General features: G+C 42.3%; 1 protein-coding gene across 4 annotated transcripts in view; it reads right to left on the bottom strand.

Moving 5' to 3' along the window:
* The window catches only part of CLTCL1 (clathrin heavy chain like 1), a 37188-nt gene extending 15720 nt beyond the window's left edge, over positions 1-21468 (bottom strand). For 3 of the 4 annotated variants that reach the window (XM_075110708.1, XM_075110711.1, XM_075110709.1), the window contains exons 1-15: positions 21306-21467; positions 12852-13059; positions 8413-8681; positions 7984-8145; positions 7091-7204; positions 5598-5771; positions 5125-5322; positions 4539-4739; positions 4263-4415; positions 3508-3630; positions 2624-2761; positions 2256-2420; positions 1667-1847; positions 1129-1292; positions 188-313 (exon numbers count right to left, since the gene is read on the bottom strand). In XM_075110708.1, the coding sequence (XP_074966809.1) occupies positions 188-313; positions 1129-1292; positions 1667-1847; positions 2256-2420; positions 2624-2761; positions 3508-3630; positions 4263-4415; positions 4539-4739; positions 5125-5322; positions 5598-5771; positions 7091-7204; positions 7984-8145; positions 8413-8681; positions 12852-13059; positions 21306-21347 (2418 nt within the window). In that variant the 5' untranslated portion in view covers positions 21348-21467. Of the gene's footprint in view, positions 1-187; positions 314-1128; positions 1293-1666; positions 1848-2255; positions 2421-2623; positions 2762-3507; positions 3631-4262; positions 4416-4538; positions 4740-5124; positions 5323-5597; positions 5772-7090; positions 7205-7983; positions 8146-8412; positions 8682-12851; positions 13060-21305 lie in introns of all 4 variants that reach the window. The other variant, XM_075110710.1, reaches the window with a different exon arrangement.
* Between the last annotated feature and the right edge of the window lie 51 nt (positions 21469-21519).

Raw genomic sequence — 21519 nt, 5'->3', positions numbered from 1 at the left:
TAACACATTTGTATATACATTCCAGGAAAAACTGCACTTATAGGTTTGTAATAGACAAAGGCTTATTGAAAAGCCTCTGCACTAGAAGCGCGAGCATGAGACAGACATAGCAGTCTTCAGTTTACTGAAAGGTTAAGTTCCTTCTAAGGATGGAAAGAGCAAGAGCTTAAAACCGGATTCTCCTTACCTTCTGTACATAGATCTCTATATACTTCTGCAGGTTATTGCGATATAAATAGAGCACCAGGTCATGGACAAAGTCAAATCGATCACAGACAATGATCAGAGGAAGCTGGTCTGTGAGCTTTGCCTCCTGTATTTCATGTAAAAAAAAAAAAAACCCAAAACAACAAAAAAAAATCAGAAACAAAAAAAACACAAAAGTAAGCAAGCAACCACCATTTGCTGAAGCATTTTCAAAGCAGCCAAGTCTGACCAAGTTCTCTTAGCACTAGAAGTCACAAAACATTCAAATTTAAGGCTGCCAAGCAGACAATTGACTTCAAAAGCAAATTATGCACCGTGAATACCATGCAGCCAGTCTATCAGTTGAGTTTTAAGTTTAGGCTCTTCACAAAGTGCCACATTAGGCCTACATATCTAGCTTCAAAATTACTATCAATTCACATATCAACTCAGAAAACAGTCGTTGGGCCAAAAACTTAACAATGCAAAATGAAGTGGCATTCAAATCCCATTTTAACAGTCACAAAGCATGCGAAGTGTTGTAGTACAGGATGACTAGCGTTTTAATAAGCTTTGTCTAGCCAATATCCTTGATAAAGCTCCTGCTTAATACTTCAGCATAGTCTTTCCTTCTGCCAACCTGGATTCACCTACTCTTAGGTGACAACATATTCATGATTTTGGTACAAGTAATATCATACAGGCTAATTTTAAAGGAATACTGAACTTGTGCTTGTTTTCTGAGAGACAGCCTTAGAAGGACCTATATTATGTGCCTGAAATAGGATGGGACTCCTATTCTGGCTACACAGTACACTACTCACAGCCATGCCAGCTAAAGGTTGATCTGTTTTTTCCCTCCATTAGAAGTTAGAAGGCTGCAGTTCTGCTGCTAAGCAGAACATACAGGTGACTGCCCGATCCATTGGACAGAATTTTTACCTTCAGAAAGTTCTTCACCCGTTCTGGGTTGTAGCAGTTACTTTCACGGCAGATTCTTTCCACTTCCTTTATCTGACCAGTCTTGCAAGCTGCCTGGATGTACTTGAAGTGAACATCTGGATCCTGGCTGAAGTTTACAATGGAACCCAAGAAATAGAACAGTCCTAGAAAGAGTCACATGTTTTTAACACCGTTAGAAGGGTAAGTGAAGCAAGTGTAGACTGTTACAGGCTTCAGCTTGCATCTTAGTTCAACCCTGCTGGAAGAGCAGCTTTCATTCAACTGCAGGAAAAAATCAGAAGGATTTTCTCCTCCCCCCTTTCAGGTTTCATCTTGCTTTCTTGTCTTTACTCAAGAGTGTGAAGAAATTATCTAGAACAAAGCTACCCCTAGAACTCACTGTTATGAGCTCACTTTGATAAATGCATCCTAAGGTCCAGCTATGTGACAAGTACCTCACCCATAAAAGCTACAATCCTTATATTAGCTTCAATCAAGTAGCGCTTCCAAGTAAGTGGCTTCCTTCTTAACACTATACCTTCATAGCTCTTGAAAGATTCAAAAAGCTCCACAAGAGACTGGGTACCAAGCTGCTCATGGTATTTAGAAGCAACTTGCACACAGAGCTGTAGGTTTTGCCTAATGTTGGCTGACAGCATGGCACGCAAACACTCCACAGAGTCTTCAACTGAGAGAGAGCCAAAGAAGTTCACAAGCCACTGCAAAGAGAAAGAAGTTTTACTCAGTAACTCATACAGGATTTGACTGACTTCTAAAATATGACAACGAGCCAGAGGTTCTATGCCAGCTACTAGAGAGAAGTCTTGGGTGTGCTAAGATCAAAGATGTAAAAAAACAGGTGCTTACCATCCTTACAACTACAAAAACGCAGTTTCGAAGTAAGATTTGAACCTCCCACCTGGCAAACTGAGGTCAGGTTTAAGCCATCGAAAGTATAAATTACTGTTTAATCATTAACTGGACAAGTGTTCTTGAATCACAGCTACGTGTGCTACTTCACTACCTGCAAACCATTTTAGAGCAGCTGCAGGGATTTTTGCAGCTACAGAAGTGCTAAAGAGTGTTCATTTACGCTTTCACTTTCTTATTCTGTACAACAGACTTACCTCAGGATTCAAGAGGTGCGTATGAACGACAGCACGTTTAATATCATAGAGATCCGTGTAGTGTTCCAAAGCTCGCTGGAGCAAGCCTGCCTTTTCACACAACTGGGCAATATGAGCACGATCATAGTGTGTAAACATTTGGTTTCCAAGAATGGCATCTGCAACCTAGGAGGTAACATTTCGTATTCAGACTATCAGAGAACCACAGCAGCTCAGCCTAAAAATTGTCAAAAAGTCACAGAAGTGACTCATTAGTAGTCTTTGATGTTGCTAAACTACTTACAGATATCAGCATCAGACATATTCTCGTGCAAGCCTCCTATTGTCTCTCCTTCACTTTTTAGAGGAACTAGGTTAAGAGGTCTTACCTGTGGGGCATGAATCAAATTCATTTCCAGGAGACGAGTCTGAAGGTGGCCTTCTGCGGGGCGGTTATTTTTCAGGGCATCCAACAGAAAGGACGTGCACTGCTGAATAAGACTGTTCTCCATGAACACATCCACAATCTATTGAGATTGATCAAGTTAGAGAAGGGGTCTATATACACACACATGCACATTTATCTATATATTCTAATGGCCTGGCTAGAAAGGCAGCTCATCACAGCACCTAGTACGCTATATTCCCTTTGTTTTCATAGGATTACTACCATGGTAATAGAGAGACAGGTTTCGCGCTTTGTTTTCTTTTTCTCTAGAACGTAAGCAACACATTACTTTGAGCTATTATGCCAGATTTTGCCACCCACTCTATTTAGTTTCAACACAGCATGCAAATCCCATCCCTTCTCTCTTATTGGGATAGTTGCTACAAGAAAAGCTGAGACTTTTCCTAAGTAGCTTCAATTATTTAATAATGTAAATTATTGCCTTATTTCTCTGTCCGTTTTAGCCAGAAGTGGCCACTGGCAGCCAGCAGTCAGCTGTTTGTCTTCCTGTAAATTCTCTGCATGGGAAGACTTAATGTATGCTCCATTAAAGCCAACAGTAGGACAGTAACACTCTCATGCTTAGACTAAGACTGTGGCAGATTCACTATCAATATTACAGTAGCAAGCCAGAAAGCTTCCACAAGAACTTGAGAGCACACTTGCCTCTAAAGACTTAATGGTAACCAAACCTGACTAGAATAGCTCAGTCACTTTTCTAACTAAGCCAGCTAGAGACCTGAACTGGCCTTACCAGTTCCCAGAACGGTACTACGCTATTACCTCTGTCTAGAAAGAGACCAGTACGCTTGTTGTAGGCATCACCTGGTTAATGTTAGCCAGTGGCTCCTCATCCTGTACCAGCATCTGAGAAAACTGCAGGCCTTGATCCGGACTGACTCTCATCACACTTCTCAGCAAGAAGATCCAGTCAGGGGTATAGCCAACCTAGAGATTTCAGAAAGAGTCATGCATGTCTGGGAAGCTCTACACACCCTTTAAGCCTTCAGATTATTTAGCATAGGCACTATGAACTGCTGTGAGGTTGCCATGACCATCCCCCATCTTCCAGGAATTCTCAAAGGCATTGCTTGTCTGTTGACACAGAAATTCAGTGTTCACCTACTTAGTAACTGAACTTGCGCCACGGCATTTCTCTTCCTAGGTAAGAAAACTCTAGGAACAAATCTTTCAATAGTCTTAAGGCACTTTCTATCAAGTAAGGCCCTAAGTTTACAAATGGACATCGGGCAAATTGTTTTGTAATCTGTCCAAGAAAGAGCATCCTATGAATTTAGGAAGAATCTTATCTTTATACTCCAGAATAAGCTTGCGCCAGTCCATTAATTTGATAGTTCATAAAATTCTGGATACTCTGAATTTAGTTTTTTGCAGACTGCTCATACCTTAGTCACAAACTATGATGTGCCCTATGACAATGAAGATAAAACTGTTTCTCAATCTTTCCTACCTATTGGTTTCAAGTAACAGGAACCAAACTTATCTCATGGGAGATAGTTTTGAGAGGGTACACATTAAACATAAGATAAAGTCTAGCAGTTTGTGACAAACAACTTTACCTTTTTAGCATACAGTACTATTTTCTGGAATTGACCAGTTTCAGCAAAGCACTGAATCACTTTGTTTGGCACATTGGCACGAAGATAGACACTGAGCGCAAGGGTTGGGTCAGCTGTCTTCACCAAGTCACCCAGCTCCTCTGAGCACTCCAGCTAAAATCAGAAGTGGTATTTTGTCAAGCAGAAGAATTCAGAGATGTAGTATCAGCAAAAGTATTGTTCACACTCAATTGTTACAAGGCAACACAATTCAGCTAGTGTCATAATCAAGCCTACCTTGTCTTCCTTCAGCCACTTCTCCAGAAGCTGTTTACGGCCCTGCTGCAGGACAGGGCGACAGAGCTCCAGAGACTCAAACTTGTTCAGCTGTCCCTGGTCAAGCAATATTCCAAAGTACTGGAGCAGGGGAGAGGCCTGCCCAGGCTGAGCTGGTACACTCTGGAACTTCCTGATTGTATCACTGGTACGTAGAATTCCCTGAAGAGGCACAAGATGGAGAGAAGCAACGTTTAACTAGTGAAAGCTGAATAATATTAGTCAAAAAACAGGTGTTAAGCTATACACTGAAGCATCTACTCTTAAGCCTTCAGGGTGGAGATCTTCATCAAACTAATGACATTCTAGCAAGAAGTCAGTGGCCACAGCAAGTCCAGTCTATGGTTGCAAAAGTATAGCACATACTCCTTTATGGGATACAGGAGAATATATTAGTCAGAACAACAACTGAACGGCAAGGAACTAAGGCTAGTATTGCAGCACTTTAGCTTTTGAACATCAAGTACTGAAATAAGTGAGCTAAGCAAGTCCACTAAGCTAAGGTAAATCCCCATGACTTCCAAGCTTTACCTTTGGAGTTATTTACCTTTGGTGCAGATGCAGCTACTTTAGCAGCATCTGCGTAGCTTCCTTGAGCAAACAGTGTGTTGAACTTTCTGGCAAATAATTCCTCTGCCCCAGCTAGATTACTACGTATAGCCATACGCAGGCCTAGGTCAGGATTCTGGAGAACATTCGTAGCATAGTTCACTATGTTATCTTCCTCAACACATACAGAAAGCACCTGGAAAGGACAAAAAGCATACTGATGAGCACTGTCCATTCCACAACTACTATGAAATATAGCAACCAAATGGCTACGCAGCCCGTCAGTGAAGTAAATTATGAAAAACACAAGTTCCTCCCCAAGCAGTCCTGTACTAGGAGAGGTTAAAAACTGACTAATCAAATAGTTACTTGGTCCCTTGCATGGCATTTGTTGCATCAAGTCACTCATTAGATTTGTTACATTCCATCTGAGTTTTAGAAGGCTCAAAACCAGAATGCTGGATTTGTTACCTGTCCTTTTTTATTCACACCAATAATGCCTGAGGTAGGTTCATGAGGAGCTGTGACAAAGATAGTATCAGCACTAATACGGTTCATGTAGATGCACACTCCAGATTCCAAGTCATACATGTGAATATATCCATACTTTGTGATCAGGTAGATAACACCATGCTTGATTCCAATCTGCCAAAAGATGAGCTTTTATTAGTCAAGATTAAGACTGTAACAGTTAAGACAGCTGCCTTTAGCCTAGTCACAAGACAGTACTGCAGTGACATGCCTTTGCACTGACACTAAGAACAGATATAGCTTCGGGCTTCTTACTTACAGACTCAAAGCAATGAACAGCTCTGCGGGCCATTTGGAGCCATAGCTCCAATGAACAGAGGTTGAAGGGAAATTAAAATTAATCTGCAGCAAAGGACACACTCCTCATCCTAATGAGCCAGGCCGCAGGAGAAAGTTTGGGCACAATTAGCAGTCTAGTCTAGATATGCCAGTTCAAGCTTCTGTTCTGAAGCGTTAAGATAATCCCACGCTCTTCCAACAAGGCCTACCCAAAGCACCAGCAGACCTAAACCATGCTCAGCTACTGCATACTCTAGCTTACCTGTCAAGTCACTTAAACCAGGGAGGCTTTCAAGCCAAAACGGTCTTCAGACAAAGAAGTACTTTTACTTTGGAACAAGTCTTCAGATGTTTTGTTAATTAAGCCTAAAGCTGAATTACAGAGCCACAGGAATCCTGCCATGTAGACAGCTTGCTTTGCTTACCTTAGTTTAAGGCATCTCTTAAATTAGTTTATGAAGCTGGTCTATTAGACTGGTCAGCAGTTGCATCCTGTGAGATAGTTTGCTTTTATTACACAATTTCTAGTCCTGCAGACATGCTAAGTGAAGTTTGGTCTGCCAAGGCTATGCTCTTTCCTAAAAAGCGTCCCATTAATGTCTCAGATTGCCTTTTCTGTGCTGCTGCTACAGGAGGTATGCTGATATAGCACTCCCCAACTCCATTTGTCTTTAATGGCGACATCTACTGTAGATGAAATGCCACTTTCCCGTGAAGCTACATCAAGCACCATAACATTCTTATCTAGAACTCTGAACATTAGTAGGAATTTCAGTAGCCAAAGTGATGCTAGAGACATGCTTCAAGAAGGAACTACCGAGATTTGTTTTGGGTCTGTTTGTTGCTGTTGCTGGCAAGGGGGCGGTAGGAGGTTTGTTGGGGCATTTTTTTGTCGTGGTTTTGGGTTTTTTGGTTTGGTTTGTTTTTTAAATACAACCTTAAGTTGACGTATAGGCTGTTCCTGCATTTGTCCAGATATATTTGTGTTTGAGTTACTGTTTCAATGTCCAGGCTACTTCCCACAAATATATTAACACCCCTCCCAGAACTAGGAGGAATGACAGTAAAGCATTAGTAGAAAGCATTCTTTACGACAGAGATGTCAACTGCTTGCCAGACTATAAAGTTGATTTTTTGGGGGGTTAAACATTTACCTGCATTGCCACAGGAAAGTCTGTCTGTGCCTCAGGTGGGAAAAACACATCAACAGCTTTCTTAACAAATGGCTGATTTCCAGTAGCTGGCTGACCTACTTCGATTATGTGCAGCTAGGAAGAAAAGAGTACATGTCACAAAATTGCTCACAGGTACAACCACAGGAAAGAAGTTCCTGTCTTCGGGTATGCTACTGAAGTCATCTGCCATACTTGGCTGATGAATATCTGCCCAATCCTGAACCAACTATTTATGAAAGGGACAAGTTTTCCAGACTGGAAGTAAAACCCAGGAAAATAAAAAAAAATAATTAAAAAAGAAAAAAAAATCAAAAGCAGACTGTATTTCTAGTCAAGACAACTACTTCTAGATGTTTTGAATGAGCCTTGTCAATTCATCAACAATTTGTCCAGGACAAGACTAGAAAGTTCAAGACATTTTAGTGTTACCTCAGCTCTTTACAGACTGCTCAGCAGTTGTAGCATATTCAACTGCTGCTGAATTCCACTATCAGTTTGATGCAAACAACATAACTACAGCACTAAGGTTTATCTAGTGTCTTTCTGTACTGGATTGAAGCTGTGAGAGGCCGATAAATAACTTAACTTCATACCCACAAAACACCACGCGGGCATAAATTGATGCTTTAACACCCTGAGCTCAGTTCTCATTGCATCTACATTTGTTCTTATGTCTAAGTTTCACCCAAGGGACTCAGACTTTTTGGAGTTTCTATCCTATTGAGAGAAACCACATTGATGCTGATGAAATATGTTGCACACGTGGTTTCCAAGCTGTTTGTCAGAAAGCATACACTAAACTGTGTGATCACTGAAGATCTATTAGTTGCGAGTTCTGGAAAACAGAACATGAAAACAGTTGCAGACTTTACCTTGCCCCCTGCAGGACTCCTCACGGCAAAACAGAAGAGGGTAGAAGGTTTGGCATTTCCCTCTATTTTGAATTCTGCAAAAGCTGCTGCATGGCCCTCTATAGGTTGGGAGACTTTTCTATCAACTGAGTAGAGCTGCATTGCACCAACCACACGATTTTGCTAGAAAAAAGAAAGGTCAGCTTTGAGAGATAAGATTTCAAACAGTTATAGAAAGACCTTTGGGACAGTAAACTAAAAAGCAGCAAATGCCTCTCATCCCCTCCTCCAACACTTTAACTGCATTAAAGGCCAGGATATTCCTACACAAAAGAATTTTGAATTTTTAATCTATAGAAGCCAAAGTTAAAAACTAGAGCAGCTATTAAGTGAAGCAGGGCCACAGCTCTCCCAATTGTTTTCATAGCATGCTATTTCCAGGTAACTTACCTGTGCTGAAATTCCTATCAGCAGCAGCCATTTTTGGTGTTCATCTGTTCTGTAATTGATGATTTGGCAGCCCGCAAGACTAGCATGCCTGTCAAACATCTTCTGGGGTTGCGATTCTCCCTCCATGCTCCAGTGGTAGACTGCTGTCTCTGTCACCAAGGCAACTGTATTCACAGATATCCATTTCCAGAAGATCACTTCCTCTGCCATCGTGTGGGCTTTCATTTTACTTTTCATCTCAATGTTAAAGATCTGAAGTGTTTTCCCAGCTAGCATGACAAAACCCAAGAAACATCACAGATCGATTACCACAATGGCCATCCTGTAGCCTGCCTATTTACAAGCATCCCGTTTAACCCACTATTTCAGTGATGTCAGAGGCAGGGTCAGGTGCCTGCCACTTCTGAGTCTCCTTTGATACTTGACTCATATCAAACAGAATCCCCTTCCCCACCCCCACCCCGTCTATCGCCCCTGACGCAAAAAAGTCTACTTCTTATGGACACTTACATGGACATTCCAACAAGTGACAAGCATAGACATTTTAATTAATTATAAGCTGTACTTAAAAGACAGTCTAAGCTACGGAGCTTGTGTAAACTCTGGTTAAATTAGCAGCATCGGTCTACCAAATTGTAAGTGTCTAGTAGATGTCATTCAGTATAATTAAGAGAAAGAATGGCTCCAGTTTGTGTTAATTTAGTAGCTGATGTAGATCACCTGGACCCAGTCCAACAGCACAACACCTGCAACAGCTCCTGATAGAATGGAAGGTGTGGTCTTTGGCTATTTTTCTGTTGAAGGAACTGCACACTTAACTGGGAGGTGGATGGGCTCTGTACAACAGTAATACAACACGTGCCTACTGAAGAGGCCAGCCAAAAGTTCAGAAAGATTGTAGAAAGGTTTGGAGCTTTAGTTCCACTTAAGGTTACTGCTTCATGATTTAGGTAATTATATTGCAGGTTTAAGGTTTACTTTAGTATTCCTTTTAACCACAAGAAGCAGCTAGTAAGGGTAGACTTAAATCTAATGTTAATTGAACCAACCTATAAAGAATACAGGACTCCATTCCTTTCAGGAAGTCAAAGTGATGTTTTACTCCACTGCAGATGAGACGACTCAGCTCTAGGAATATTGTTTTCCGTTCACAACACACCCACTCAGACTGCTAGAGTATTGGCTTGTAATGCTGTTATTTCTATCCACGTTTCAGGAGCGTTTTCCTTGCTAGTAACACTTCTGACTGTCAAACTGGTAGATATTGCTTCTGCTGGGAAGTTTTGTAGATGAAGGCTGCTGGCCACTGAGGAATCGTTTTCCAGAGATACTAACTCTAAGTTAATATGCATCTCAAACTGCTCTACAATGTTTTAGCATAACTAATACAGTAAATTGATCATATTAGTTTAATACAGCGCCAAGAGACAACACAAGACTTAAATGCTACATGTGGTAGCTCTGAAGTTCCCTGGATTAACCGCATTAAGAACTGTTACCCTGATCAACTACTTTGCAGGAGAACTTGCTAGCTTTCCTGGGACCAAAAGCAGCCTGTTTCTGACCGCCTTGCTCTGCACATGCAGTTGCTGTACTATGCAAGTGCAAGAAGCCCAGGCCTAACACAGTCTGTAAACTGATAGTTGGAACAGCATATTTACTGTACTGGACAAAAATTTGTCCAGCAGCAGACTGGTGCTACCAAGGGATTGATTTTGGAACTTCCACAGTGTGCAGTCTCACATGGAGAGGGCACACAAGTAGTTCTGGAAGGGCTCTAGTCACCATCTAAACTGGAATACCAGTATGTGCATACAGACACTGCTCTCAAAGTCAGTATTCCTGAAAAGGAAGCAGGATGTCCTTCCTGGTTTTAAGAACACAGAAGAAACCTATAAGTTACTAAAACAAGCTAAAAACTCATGCTTGTCTATTTTCTAGGCTAAATTTGACTGCTGTGTTACAGTTGGAAATGGCTTTAGAAGCTTCATCAGGCAGTCAGCTCTGGATGTTGGGTGCCTCAGGAGCCATAGCAATACAATTTCTTAAGTGCGGCAACATAAATTCAAACTTCAAAACTCTGAACTGCAATTAAACTACCAAAAAAAAAAATCTTCTATTTGGATTAAGAGAGAGCAGAACCTGCTATAAAGTCATAGTGAGGGCAAGCATGAGTCTAAGTCTTATGTCTACTTGAATGCTTTCTTAGGCCAAGATCTGAGACAAAGAGCCAGACTCTCAGAAGTTTTTCTGATCAAGCTACCAGACTGATAGACTATTCTCTAAAGGTGTAGTCAAGTAAGCAGGTTCGTTTTTTGAACACTGGCACGAGAGTTTACATTTCAGTTCACTGGAGCACGAAGTTTCTCCATTCCACAAAGAATGGAAGCACCCCTGAGTGCTGCATTCTCCACTTACATCAACTGGGGAGTACTCTCAGTACAGAGCAAAGCAAGAGAATCATGATCACAAAGACAAAGCATAAATCTTGGTACATCAGGAGAACGTCTCATGCAATCCAGAAATGAAATTGTGCATCCTGTATTTCAGTTTAAATCAAGAACCATTTCATTTCTTTTTCTGAGGGTGGGTTTGTATGTTTATTGCTCAGTAATCCTCAGATTATGAGCAACTCCCAATCATGGCACACTGAGTCACAATATGCAACAGTTTTGACTACTGAAGTCTCAGTCAATCAGCAGGGAAAGTCTGGCGTGACAGACTGATTTAAGCCACATCCAGTGCAGTTCACTCTAGTTCTGCTTGTTATTGTGGGTAACAACATATTGGTTAGGTAGCTCTATTCATTCTCTTTTCTACCCAAGCCTTTGGTCATTAGATTATTGATAGAAAAAATCATTAAACCTGCAATACCTGACAACACAACTTTGCATGTCAGTGTGACATCATTCACTCAACCTCATCTGTTTAGAGGACAAGCTTATTCACTCTGCATGGGTGGGACTACACTCCTTTTGAGCAAGTTTTAACACTGGCAGGAATAAAGATATATTCTTCAAAGCTGATGATGATCCATTTAGCTAGTAGGTCAGTTTTAAAACCAAATGATATAGTTTCCTTTTCAGAGCTAGATGAAGCTCTGTTAGTGTAGAGAAGGCACTTTCCTTGCCAATATGGTTTGTTTAGAGGGGTCCAAGATTAAGGACAGTGAACTCTTAACAGATCTGAAATTATTTTTTTATTGTTACTTTTACCCACACCCCAGGTAAGGCAGTCCTTTGCAAGATATATACGCATCTTAGCTGAATCACAGATTCAGCTGAAGTCAAACATGAACACATTAGTTTCCCCCTAATGTCAGCAATAAGCCTGAGATCAAAGATAAGATATTACAGGTTTTGTGGCAGTTCTGAGGACAGTTATTTCTTGGACCCCTAAGAAATTTCACCATGATTTTTCACAAATAAAAAAAACACACTTAGGCAGAAATGAATAGCACAGAGGACATGCTAGCAGAGATCTCTCATAAAAATACTGCAACTTGGTTTTGCCTATCAACTGTACTTCCATCATATATATATACGCACACAAACAAACATTAAGAGCACATCTCTCTCCTTCACTTGGTACAGTCAATAGTCAAAGCAGCCAAATGGTTAGCAACAAGCCAATTTTCACTATAATACCAGGGGAGGATTAAGATCCCCCCACCTGGCTACGAAGTGAACCGTCAAATGGCTACCTTAGAGTTCAGTACTTTTTATGAGATGAGACCATTCTGTACTACCAAACATGAAATGTCACGACAAAGTTCACTCACCATCTGTTTAGATAAGATGCAAGAAGAAAAGTACATAGTCAGTAACGGTTATTGAGATCAAATACCAGAAGTAGGTAATTTTTAAAAAGAGCCAGAGATGCATTAAAAATTATTTCTTTGAGCTCAGAGTGCTACTTAAAGGCAGTATCAACACCACAGGTACTGGTAAGCAGAGGTCTTCTATCTGCAAGATCTCATGATTGCTAAACTTAACATGCTTGTACATTCAGAATTTCACAGTTACTGGCCATCCTTATGATGTTTTGCTATCTAGTAAGCTCCTCAGAGCTACAAGAAAGGGCCAGGACAGAGCAGAGAGTAACAGTGGCTTTACACCCCTATTCTTCTTCACAAGGGTCCATCATGTTTACAACACTGCTTTAAAGGGAAAGTTTTCCATATGTTGACCTGGCCCTCAGTGAGATTAGGAGGCTGCAGTGCCAAGCCCAAGCATCTCGCACCTACTTGGAGGCAAATCATCCAAAGATTACTGAAAAATCCACTGCCAAAAATACAGCATGCAAGCTCAGGCAAGAATTTTTGTCCTCATATACATTCTTCTTAGAAAGTTTACATAAATCTTAAGCTTAAGAGCATACATAAGCAGCAATACAGCTAAACAGTAGGTTTCATACTGCAATAATAAAGGGTTACTCACCTTTTAGTGCAATTACTTTAGAGGCTGGATTCATGATGGCACTTTCGGCAGAAATTGGACGCCTGATGGGTGTTGTTGGATCGCTCATATCAATTATCACTACTTGTGCCTGCTCTCCCACTTTCTCCCTGATGCAGATGAACTTGTCAGATTCCATTGTTAGGGTACTGAATCCAATGTTTGCTGGGTTAATGCCCAAATTTTGGAGCTAGAAAGACAGAAGAGAGTGCTTTATTATCCTTTCCATGTTGAAGGTCTAACTCAACTCTCTGTCTAAAGACTCCTCCAGAAGGAAACGCAAGACTGGCATATTCCTCTGACAAGAGTGTGTATTTTGGAACGACGATTTGTCTTCTGGTTCTCTTTGTTCCATAGGTAAAGAACTACACAATTCTCAGCATTCAAGTCCTAAAGATATTCCATAGTTGTGCTATTGATGCAAACTAAAAGGAGTTTTAACTTAAGCATTTATTGCTTAACCTGGAGGTTCTAGTAATGTGATAGGCTGTATACTATCAGTAGCATCACTATTGCAGATTTAGCAAGGCTGGTAAATTTGACACTGAAAACCTATTAAGTAGCAGAACTACAACATACAGCATCAGTGGGTCTTATGGAAAGAACCAATTACCCTTATGCAAGCCACTTCTAGCAACGTTATGGAATAAAGTCTACACAGCAGTTCTCAAATGGCCTATTTTTACAACTGGACTGGTTCATCTTGCTTCTTAGAATCTAATCCTTACCAGTGAGAGCTAAGAAAGATGCATTAAAATAATCAGTCATTCCATCTCTGGTTGCCCAAGATGTCATGCCATCTGGCTCAACAACAAAGGCAGGGATTTCAGTGCAGGTCCCCTCCAGCCTTATGTTGTCCAACTCTCAAAACATAACTTGCGCTCAATCACAAAACAGTAGGTACAAAGCAGTTACTCTTAATGTAACTTAAAGTAATTTTATGCCACTGAATAGACTGCCCTAGAAGATGACTATTTCCCATTTTCATCCTTTTGTGTTAACTCTGTTTCCATTCACGTCCAGGTTCAGGTTAATGAGAGGAGGTGGAAGTAAATGAGTATCGCTATGTCAATTGGTCTGCAGTAAATCAGATTTACCTACGCAGCGCACCCTGGCTTGGTGTGGCTGAAAGCTGCATTTATATGCCAGGAACTGTGACATGCCTGAGCACCTGCTTTATGCCCCAGAGCAATGTTTTTTTAAGTGGAGGAACTATATCAGCTTCACAGAAGCTTCTTCAAGGATTAACCTATACTGCTTTTCAGTGCACCACAAGTGAAGGAGACAGGGCAGAAACTACCACCAGCATCAGTCATTAGACTCCTTTGATGCATACCACCAGGACCTTGATACAGCAGAAAAAACCCCTTGGGCAACAAGTCCCACAGTGGTGTCACAAACGCTGTTCTAGTGCGTTTTGGTCTGGCTGATCATGGCTTTTTACAGCTTCTGTAAAGCTACTCAGTAAATCGTAAATTGGGTATGTAACAGAGATAGCATGGTGTGTCAGGACTGTGCCCAAGAATACCTCAGGAGTTGTTTGTTTTCTGTTTAGCCTACTAATGAAGAGCTATTCAACTCAGTAACTGCTAATCCCAACATACTCAAGTGTCACTAATGCAATACAAGCCAAATGCATGCATGTGTAAAAAGACATTTACTCCCTCCCGCAAGTGTGTCTCAGTAAAACTGAGACTCATTCAGCTAACACCTCACTTTATAGGTAAATCCTTAATACACACTAGTAAATTTCAGTAGGTGCCATTCATTCTGAGAGAATCAAAGTTTAGGCACAAGAACATCAGAAGCGGCTTGCAACTAGAGTTTTGAAAGGAAGTCCACTGGGCACATGGCTACTACGGGCTTCTGTGTCAGTAAGGAAAGAAGCTTCCATATCAAGACAACTCATGTACTTTTCATGTGTAATGCAGAGAATTTTAGTACCCAATAAACACGTAAGTTGCAGCTCCATCAACTTCTGTGACCTTGAACAACGGAGGAATGAGGGATGGGCTCTTAATTTCACTGTGCTTGGTTACATGCGCTAGACAAATTATGTGTTTGCATAGCAGACACTTGAGCACTTCAATGTTAAGCATGATCCAAGTCATCTACCAACAGAGTATAGTCCACTCTAAGAGACTGATTAAGTGTCACAAGACTGGTCAAAAGATTTAACTGCAGCATAGCCAAGCTCCTAACTTTAATCCAAACTCAGACATATTTCCAGAGTACTGAAGTAGAAACACAGCCTTTTCAAGGTCTCTTCTCAACTACTGTGTCTCAGCTTGACCTAGTCTTCAAGAGACAGCCCCGGCCACTCATTCTGCAAGGTGAGAGTCTTGAGGCATAAGCCTGCTTGAAGTTCAGCTTTAAGCCCAATGTTATTCAGTCCAAAATATGGTCCATGTTGAAGGATAACAATTTGGTTATCTTCACTAACGTAAGTCTTTGCATCAAGTTCTGGTATTAAGATATGCCATTTTAACTGTTATGATATCTAGCAAAGCTTTCAGAAAATGTAATGTTAAATGATGCATGAGTATCACTGCCATCCTTATTACCAGGGAATTCAATCACATATTTTAAACGCAAAATGTCAGTACTTCCTAAAGGATGGTCATGTGAATACTGCAAGCCTCAGTGAATGATGACGATGCTTCACATTTCAGCAGTCTGAAAACAGCAAAGACTGTTCCTACCATCAGGGGAGTGGATAAGTATCCTCATCAGATCATACAGGCTCCTGTAACATGGAAGCAGTGTAAGAGGCATATTCCTTATGACTATACATAAGAACATGAGCAGAATCCCTTTACCACCAAATAAAGGGACATTAGCCAGCATTGCTTCTATCTTGAATGGGACAAACCTGCCAAGACAATCTGGACTGTGTTGTTCTAAAGCACCTTCACCCCTTCCTCAAGCACAGAATTAAGAAAACTTTATTACAGGAGGTAACAAGCATTTAGCTATATATCTTAAAAGGCCTCAAGTGAAGGTGTTACAGGTCATTACTGAAGTTTGGATATATCAACCAGAGATTTTGCAGTTTATTTCTGTAAAGGAGTGAACATCAGGCCTCTCAACTGCTACTAAATTTTCATTTTTTAGTATGCTTCTTAGGCAAGCAGTACTCTCTAAGGTTGCCGCCTTCTGAAAAGAAGGATTCCATATTACAAAGTCACTCCAGAGACATGTACTATGAGGATAGCCTCCTTCCATGATTTTACCCTACACTTTACTTCTGGATAACCCAGTTAAACCCCACCAAGCACCCCAACATAGGTTACTGTAAGCCTCGCTGCAGAGGGAGGATTACATTCTCTTCTCCTACCCTTTCATGCCCTAATGCCCTTTATCTACATGAACAGTGTAGAACTATCTTCACTATCAGGTTGAATGAAACAGATAAAAGATTTTTGCTTCATAGATAGCTAGTATTAGTGCAGGCTGAATTAGATACCAAACTTACTTTTAAGCATATTATAGATAATGAGAACTTACTGACATGGTAGAGATTAACCTGAGACGTATTATTTGATTCTCAACCTGAAAGAAGATACACAGGTTCTACACTTAGGATGAAATACAACTATTAATCTGAGATTTAGTCTTTCCCCATTCCACTTCACCGACATGATACCGTTTGCTAAGAAATGGAGTTGAGATGTTTTTACACAAGAGTTCTACTAAATACTGGGCTTTCTAATGCATCTCCCTTTCCATGGAGTGCAGTGATCCAGACTGAGCCAGCACAGACCAACTCAGACACTGATACTACCAGTCTTCAAACTAAGTCCATTTCTCTAATGGGAAATACTTACGCCTAACTTACCATCTGTTCAAGACTGACACTCCAATACCTGGGACCTACCACCTGTTAAATGCTGCAGTCAGAAGAACTCTGTGAATTTAAGATCCCTCCAGGGTTCATTAAATATCCCATTTCAGCTTTATGCCACACAGCTCTAGTAGAAATGCTTTTTAGAGGCGACCAACTATTGTTTAAGCCCATTAGAAAAGAGTAGGCTTGGACAGAGGCTATAAGTACCCAAATATTAAAAACTGCCTGCTAAGAGCTCTGTAAGCGCATATTACTTTAAGCATAACAAAACAAGAACGCAGTAGTGCAGATTCTCAGAACTCTTTTACTCATGTGAGTATATGAAGTTGTAATCACACTCAGTAAGGATCTGCATATAGCTGTTGGACATCCCCTCTCGACTTCCCACCCTCACCTCACCTCCTGCTATAGTTCCTGTCTTGACAGGCGAGGGACATCAAGGAAATATGCAAGAGCTAAAACGTGAAACAGCACAAGCTCACAGGTTTTAGCTGCAGTTAGGCTTTCATCTTAAATGACAGTTACTCCCTACACAAAGATTTGTTCTTGTATGTCTGTGATGAGGCTTAGATCCCCTACCGAATGAGTCTCCGTATCACAAGTGGGGCACTTTTCAATCCAGTGAGCAAATATGGTCTCCTCAATGCAAAATAGCTGAATCAAGTCATGATATTTAGCCCTGACTTTCGAATACAACTCCAAAAAGTCATTTACAACTTGCAAACATCCTGAGTGCTTTCAAGTCCACATGTCTAGCCAAAGCAAACTCATGAAAGGCATCGCACTCCAGCTCAGCCATGCCTATGGCACAACCGACAGTAATTCTTAGCAAGACATCTCAGACTGTCCAAATAGAAAGTGTTTTTGTCCAGAAAATGACAGAAGTCTACATCCTTTATGTTTAAAACCAGGATACCTTAGCTTCTCAGTGCTACACCAAGATACATAAGACTTATGCATCAAGAGCATGTCATGCACACACATTTTTTCACATTAGTTGGCTGTGCTCAAGAGCCTGTATTAGTTACTCAACAGAAAGCAGAACCCTGTCTACAGATCCATGTGTCTATCTATCTAAGGGATGAAGCCCCCCAACCTAAGAACCCGAGACTTTGTATGAACAACAGCTTTCTCTGCAGGCAAGCAGAGATTTTTGCTAGTGAAAACTCAAAAAAGCTCAAAAGGGGACAACGACAAGGTTTTAAGAGCAAACCAATGACTAAGTAAAGGAGAAGTTTAATTTTAGATCAAGAACACTTTGTACGCTGAATTCCATTAGTATTGCTTCCAGTCTGTGTACCAGTATACTTAGACTTTTACAGCATTTCCATTGTAAACTACGCCCCCTTGGAAGAGTTTAATCTGGTAAATAATTTATAATTCACTGCTCCAACAGAAGCACTAGAGTTAAGAACCTGATTAAGTCACAGTAGCTCAAGTAGTATGTACCAGTACTTCACTATCGCAGAGCTGGCATAGTTTGTACTGCTGCTGCAGCTGGTCTGACATCACACAGATAAAAACCCTCCCTTGCCACGGAACTTAACTACGATATCCTCTGTGGGAAGAATGAGCAAGGTACAAGTTGTTTATGAATTTGCCAAGACTCATAGCTAGAGTTCACATCTAAAAACAACTGTTCAATTGCGTTAAACAGAGCTCAACAAACAGCAAGACTGCAGTGCATTTTCAGCTTGACTACTACATCAAGACCTGGGTATCTTTCTTTTACTGCAGCTACTCTCCATCTTTCAGCTCACGTGCCCATGCAGGACTTGTATATTCAAGCTGTAACAACTTCAAATTTCACATGCACAGTGACTGGCAGTCACTCCTCCTGCATAGGCTTGGAGTTCAGTTAGAAGGATGACCAACATACAGCAAAACAAGCTGCACAAGGAATGCAAACAATCTGCTGACCTCTAGTACTCCTCCAATTTTATGTGGACCAAGGCTGCTGTTTCATTTCACACTATCATTTGTCTACTTCCAGCTAGACAGAGTGGGAGAGACCAGTTCAGTATGTAGCACTGCAACTTAGTTTCTCTGGAGAGCACTTTCTGCATGCTTCAGTCCTTCCTTCAGTAAAGTACATACAACTATCTTGGGAAGACTCTGAACTTCGGTGAAATAATGTTTCATCAGCAACAGGCTGAATCTGGGATTGAGTAACTGCAGGGCTAACAGATATTCTAACTACTTGAAGCCATATAAGGGATAAACAGTACACAGATTGACTTAAAGTACAGAAAGATTTAATGTAGGATCACTGAAACACAGCACAATTACAGGGAATTGTAATTTTTTTGGCTGTAACATCATAAAGCAGCATACTAGATCTGTTATGCTAATTTTAAATATGGCAATTTAACTGTAGCCAAGCCAATTTCTTGGAAGTAATGGTGGGGGGTAGGAAGAGAGATTAAGCTGATAAAGCTAAATTATGGGTGCTAGCAAAGCATTATGAAGAGGAATGAAGGCCTAATATTTTCATGAATTCCCTACCAGGCAACGATAAGCAGAATGTACAATTTATTCATGACTCCAGATGTTTACAACACATCATATTAAGTTAGAGCTGATAAAACTGTACTGCAGGTGTCCAGCCAGAGCAAACCCTACCAGTTCCCACACTCCTCCCGATTTCCTCCCCATTTATCCCACCACATAGGCACAACTGCAAATGCAGCACTGAGGAGGCTGACTATATTCCTACTCCCAGCTACTACTAATCTCAGTTTCACTTTAGCAGATTTCCACTTTGGAGCTACTGCACTTGAATTGGGTGGAGAAGCAAGAAAGAGTGAGTCCTGAAGGAGAGTTTGGTCCTACATGTTAGCAGCAGGGATCCCAAGGTATCTCCTGCTCCTCTATGCAGCCTCCATGCTGGAGAAAAGTCCCTCAAGCACAAGTTTAGTCCTTTCAATAAGATCAAATTATTTAAGAGGAAAAGCAGGTGGTGGCAAAAAATAGACTATGACTTCAGTACAAATCCCTTGAGAAGTTGCTAACCCCCCACCCAAAACAGAAGTACTACAATGATAATACTTGCAGTGTTACAAGACACACAATGCTAGCCACCACAGAGTCATTTAATATGCAAAGCAGCATATTACATCTATGACATATTAAGCGTGATGCTTTCTCATCATTATTGTACAGACCAAATACAATCAGCAGGATTGGTTATGTTTGCCAGTTTTAAATTGTAACAACTATATCCTTCTTTCTAAGGAGAGCCAACATCAAAAATGCTTTTATCCTGAGTTTCTTACTCAGGCAGCTGTACTGTAGCTCTTAAGAATTCATCTGAGGTTACTACAGTCACTGCTATACTGGACATCGGAGGGGGAGGCGGGGAGAGAAGTGACAGCATAATTCTTCTTCACCATGTTAAATTCTCTTAACCCATGACAATTCTGAGGAGACAGGTGTGTCTGCTCCCTTGGGCACAGAGATTAGATATTTCTAGAGCTCGCCAGCCCTACTACTGTTTTCAGGCTAGGGCTCCTTGTGGAGTGACTGAGACGGTTCTTTCAGTCCAGCAGAAAAACAATTCCCAAAAGGAGCTGGAAGTGGCAATAACCATTTCCCAAGCCGAAACGCTTGAAGTGGCACACAGTCCACACTGGTGGGTGACATCCAGTTTGTATTTTGAAATGGATGCCTGATTTGACAGAGAGGGGCGGTACAGAGACAGAGGGATGACTTGCCAAGTCCACTTCCTGTTCTCTCATTCATTTAGCAAATTCCTTTAATTCCTGCCTTAAACTGCGTGTTCAGAGACGGCTGTTCTCTCACTCCATTTACAACCCTCCCTCGCCACCAGTTCACAAGGAAACAGATAAACCGGTTTGTCTGTGCTGCATCCATTAGTCATGGATCTTTTCCAAGGCTGGCATTATAGTTTTCACAGGCTATTAAGAACAGAACTATGTCATTTTTTAAGGAGGTTGGTTTTTTTTTTTTTAATAATGTTATGTTTGGAAGGAGAGGGCTGTGCAGCTTCCAAGTCCAAATGGTTTCTTGCACCTCATCTCACCAATTTCCTTCCAGTTCACAGCTGCACAGACAGAGGCTCCCAGGAACCTCCACGGTCTGGAGGCTGACCTTTAGGTGAAAGAGAAGCCCCTCGACCCCTCCGCGGGGTGAAGGCGCCCACCTCAGCCGAGGCGGGGGAGCCCGCGGTGCCCGGGGGCAGCAGCCCTGCCCCGGCCCGGCGCCTCCCCCTCCCCGGAGCGGGAGGTCCCTCAGGCGCCGAGTGACTCTGCAGAAATCGCGGCCGCTCCGCACGCCGCGGAGAGGCAGCCCGAGGGATGGACGGACGGACGGAGGCGGCAGCCCGCACCGGGGGCGGGCTCGGCCCCGCGCGCCTTCCCGCGGCGCCCAGCGAGACGGCGGTCCCTCACCGGAGGGGACGGAGAAGGGATCCCCCCGCCGCGGCGGCCGCAGGAGGCGCCCCCGCGGCCTACACCCCCTCAGCGCGCCCCCAGCCCCCGCTAGGCCGCGGCCTCCCCGCTCCGAGGGACGGGGTGAGGCAGGGGAAGGGAAGCCCCGTCCCTGCGCCCCCACCGCCCCTCTCCGCTCACCTGGAAGTGCTCCTGGAAGCGAATGGGCAGTATCTGGGCCATGGCTGGGGGCGAGCTGTCCGGGACAGGGGCAGGGGCGCGGGGCAGAGGCCGGCGGCGGCGGGGCGGGCGCCGCTGCACCCCACACGGCGACGGGGCGGGGAGGGAGCGGGAGGGGAGGGGGAGGCGGCGCAGGCGCACTGCCCTGGCTGGGATGGCGCCCCGCCGCGCTGCG

The sequence above is a fragment of the Phalacrocorax aristotelis genome, chromosome 15 (genome assembly GCF_949628215.1).
Source record: "Phalacrocorax aristotelis chromosome 15, bGulAri2.1, whole genome shotgun sequence".
NCBI classification, from domain to species: Eukaryota; Metazoa; Chordata; class Aves; order Suliformes; family Phalacrocoracidae; genus Phalacrocorax; species Phalacrocorax aristotelis.
Note: the sequence above shows the minus strand (reverse complement) of the source record. Positions and strands in the feature narration are given on the sequence as shown.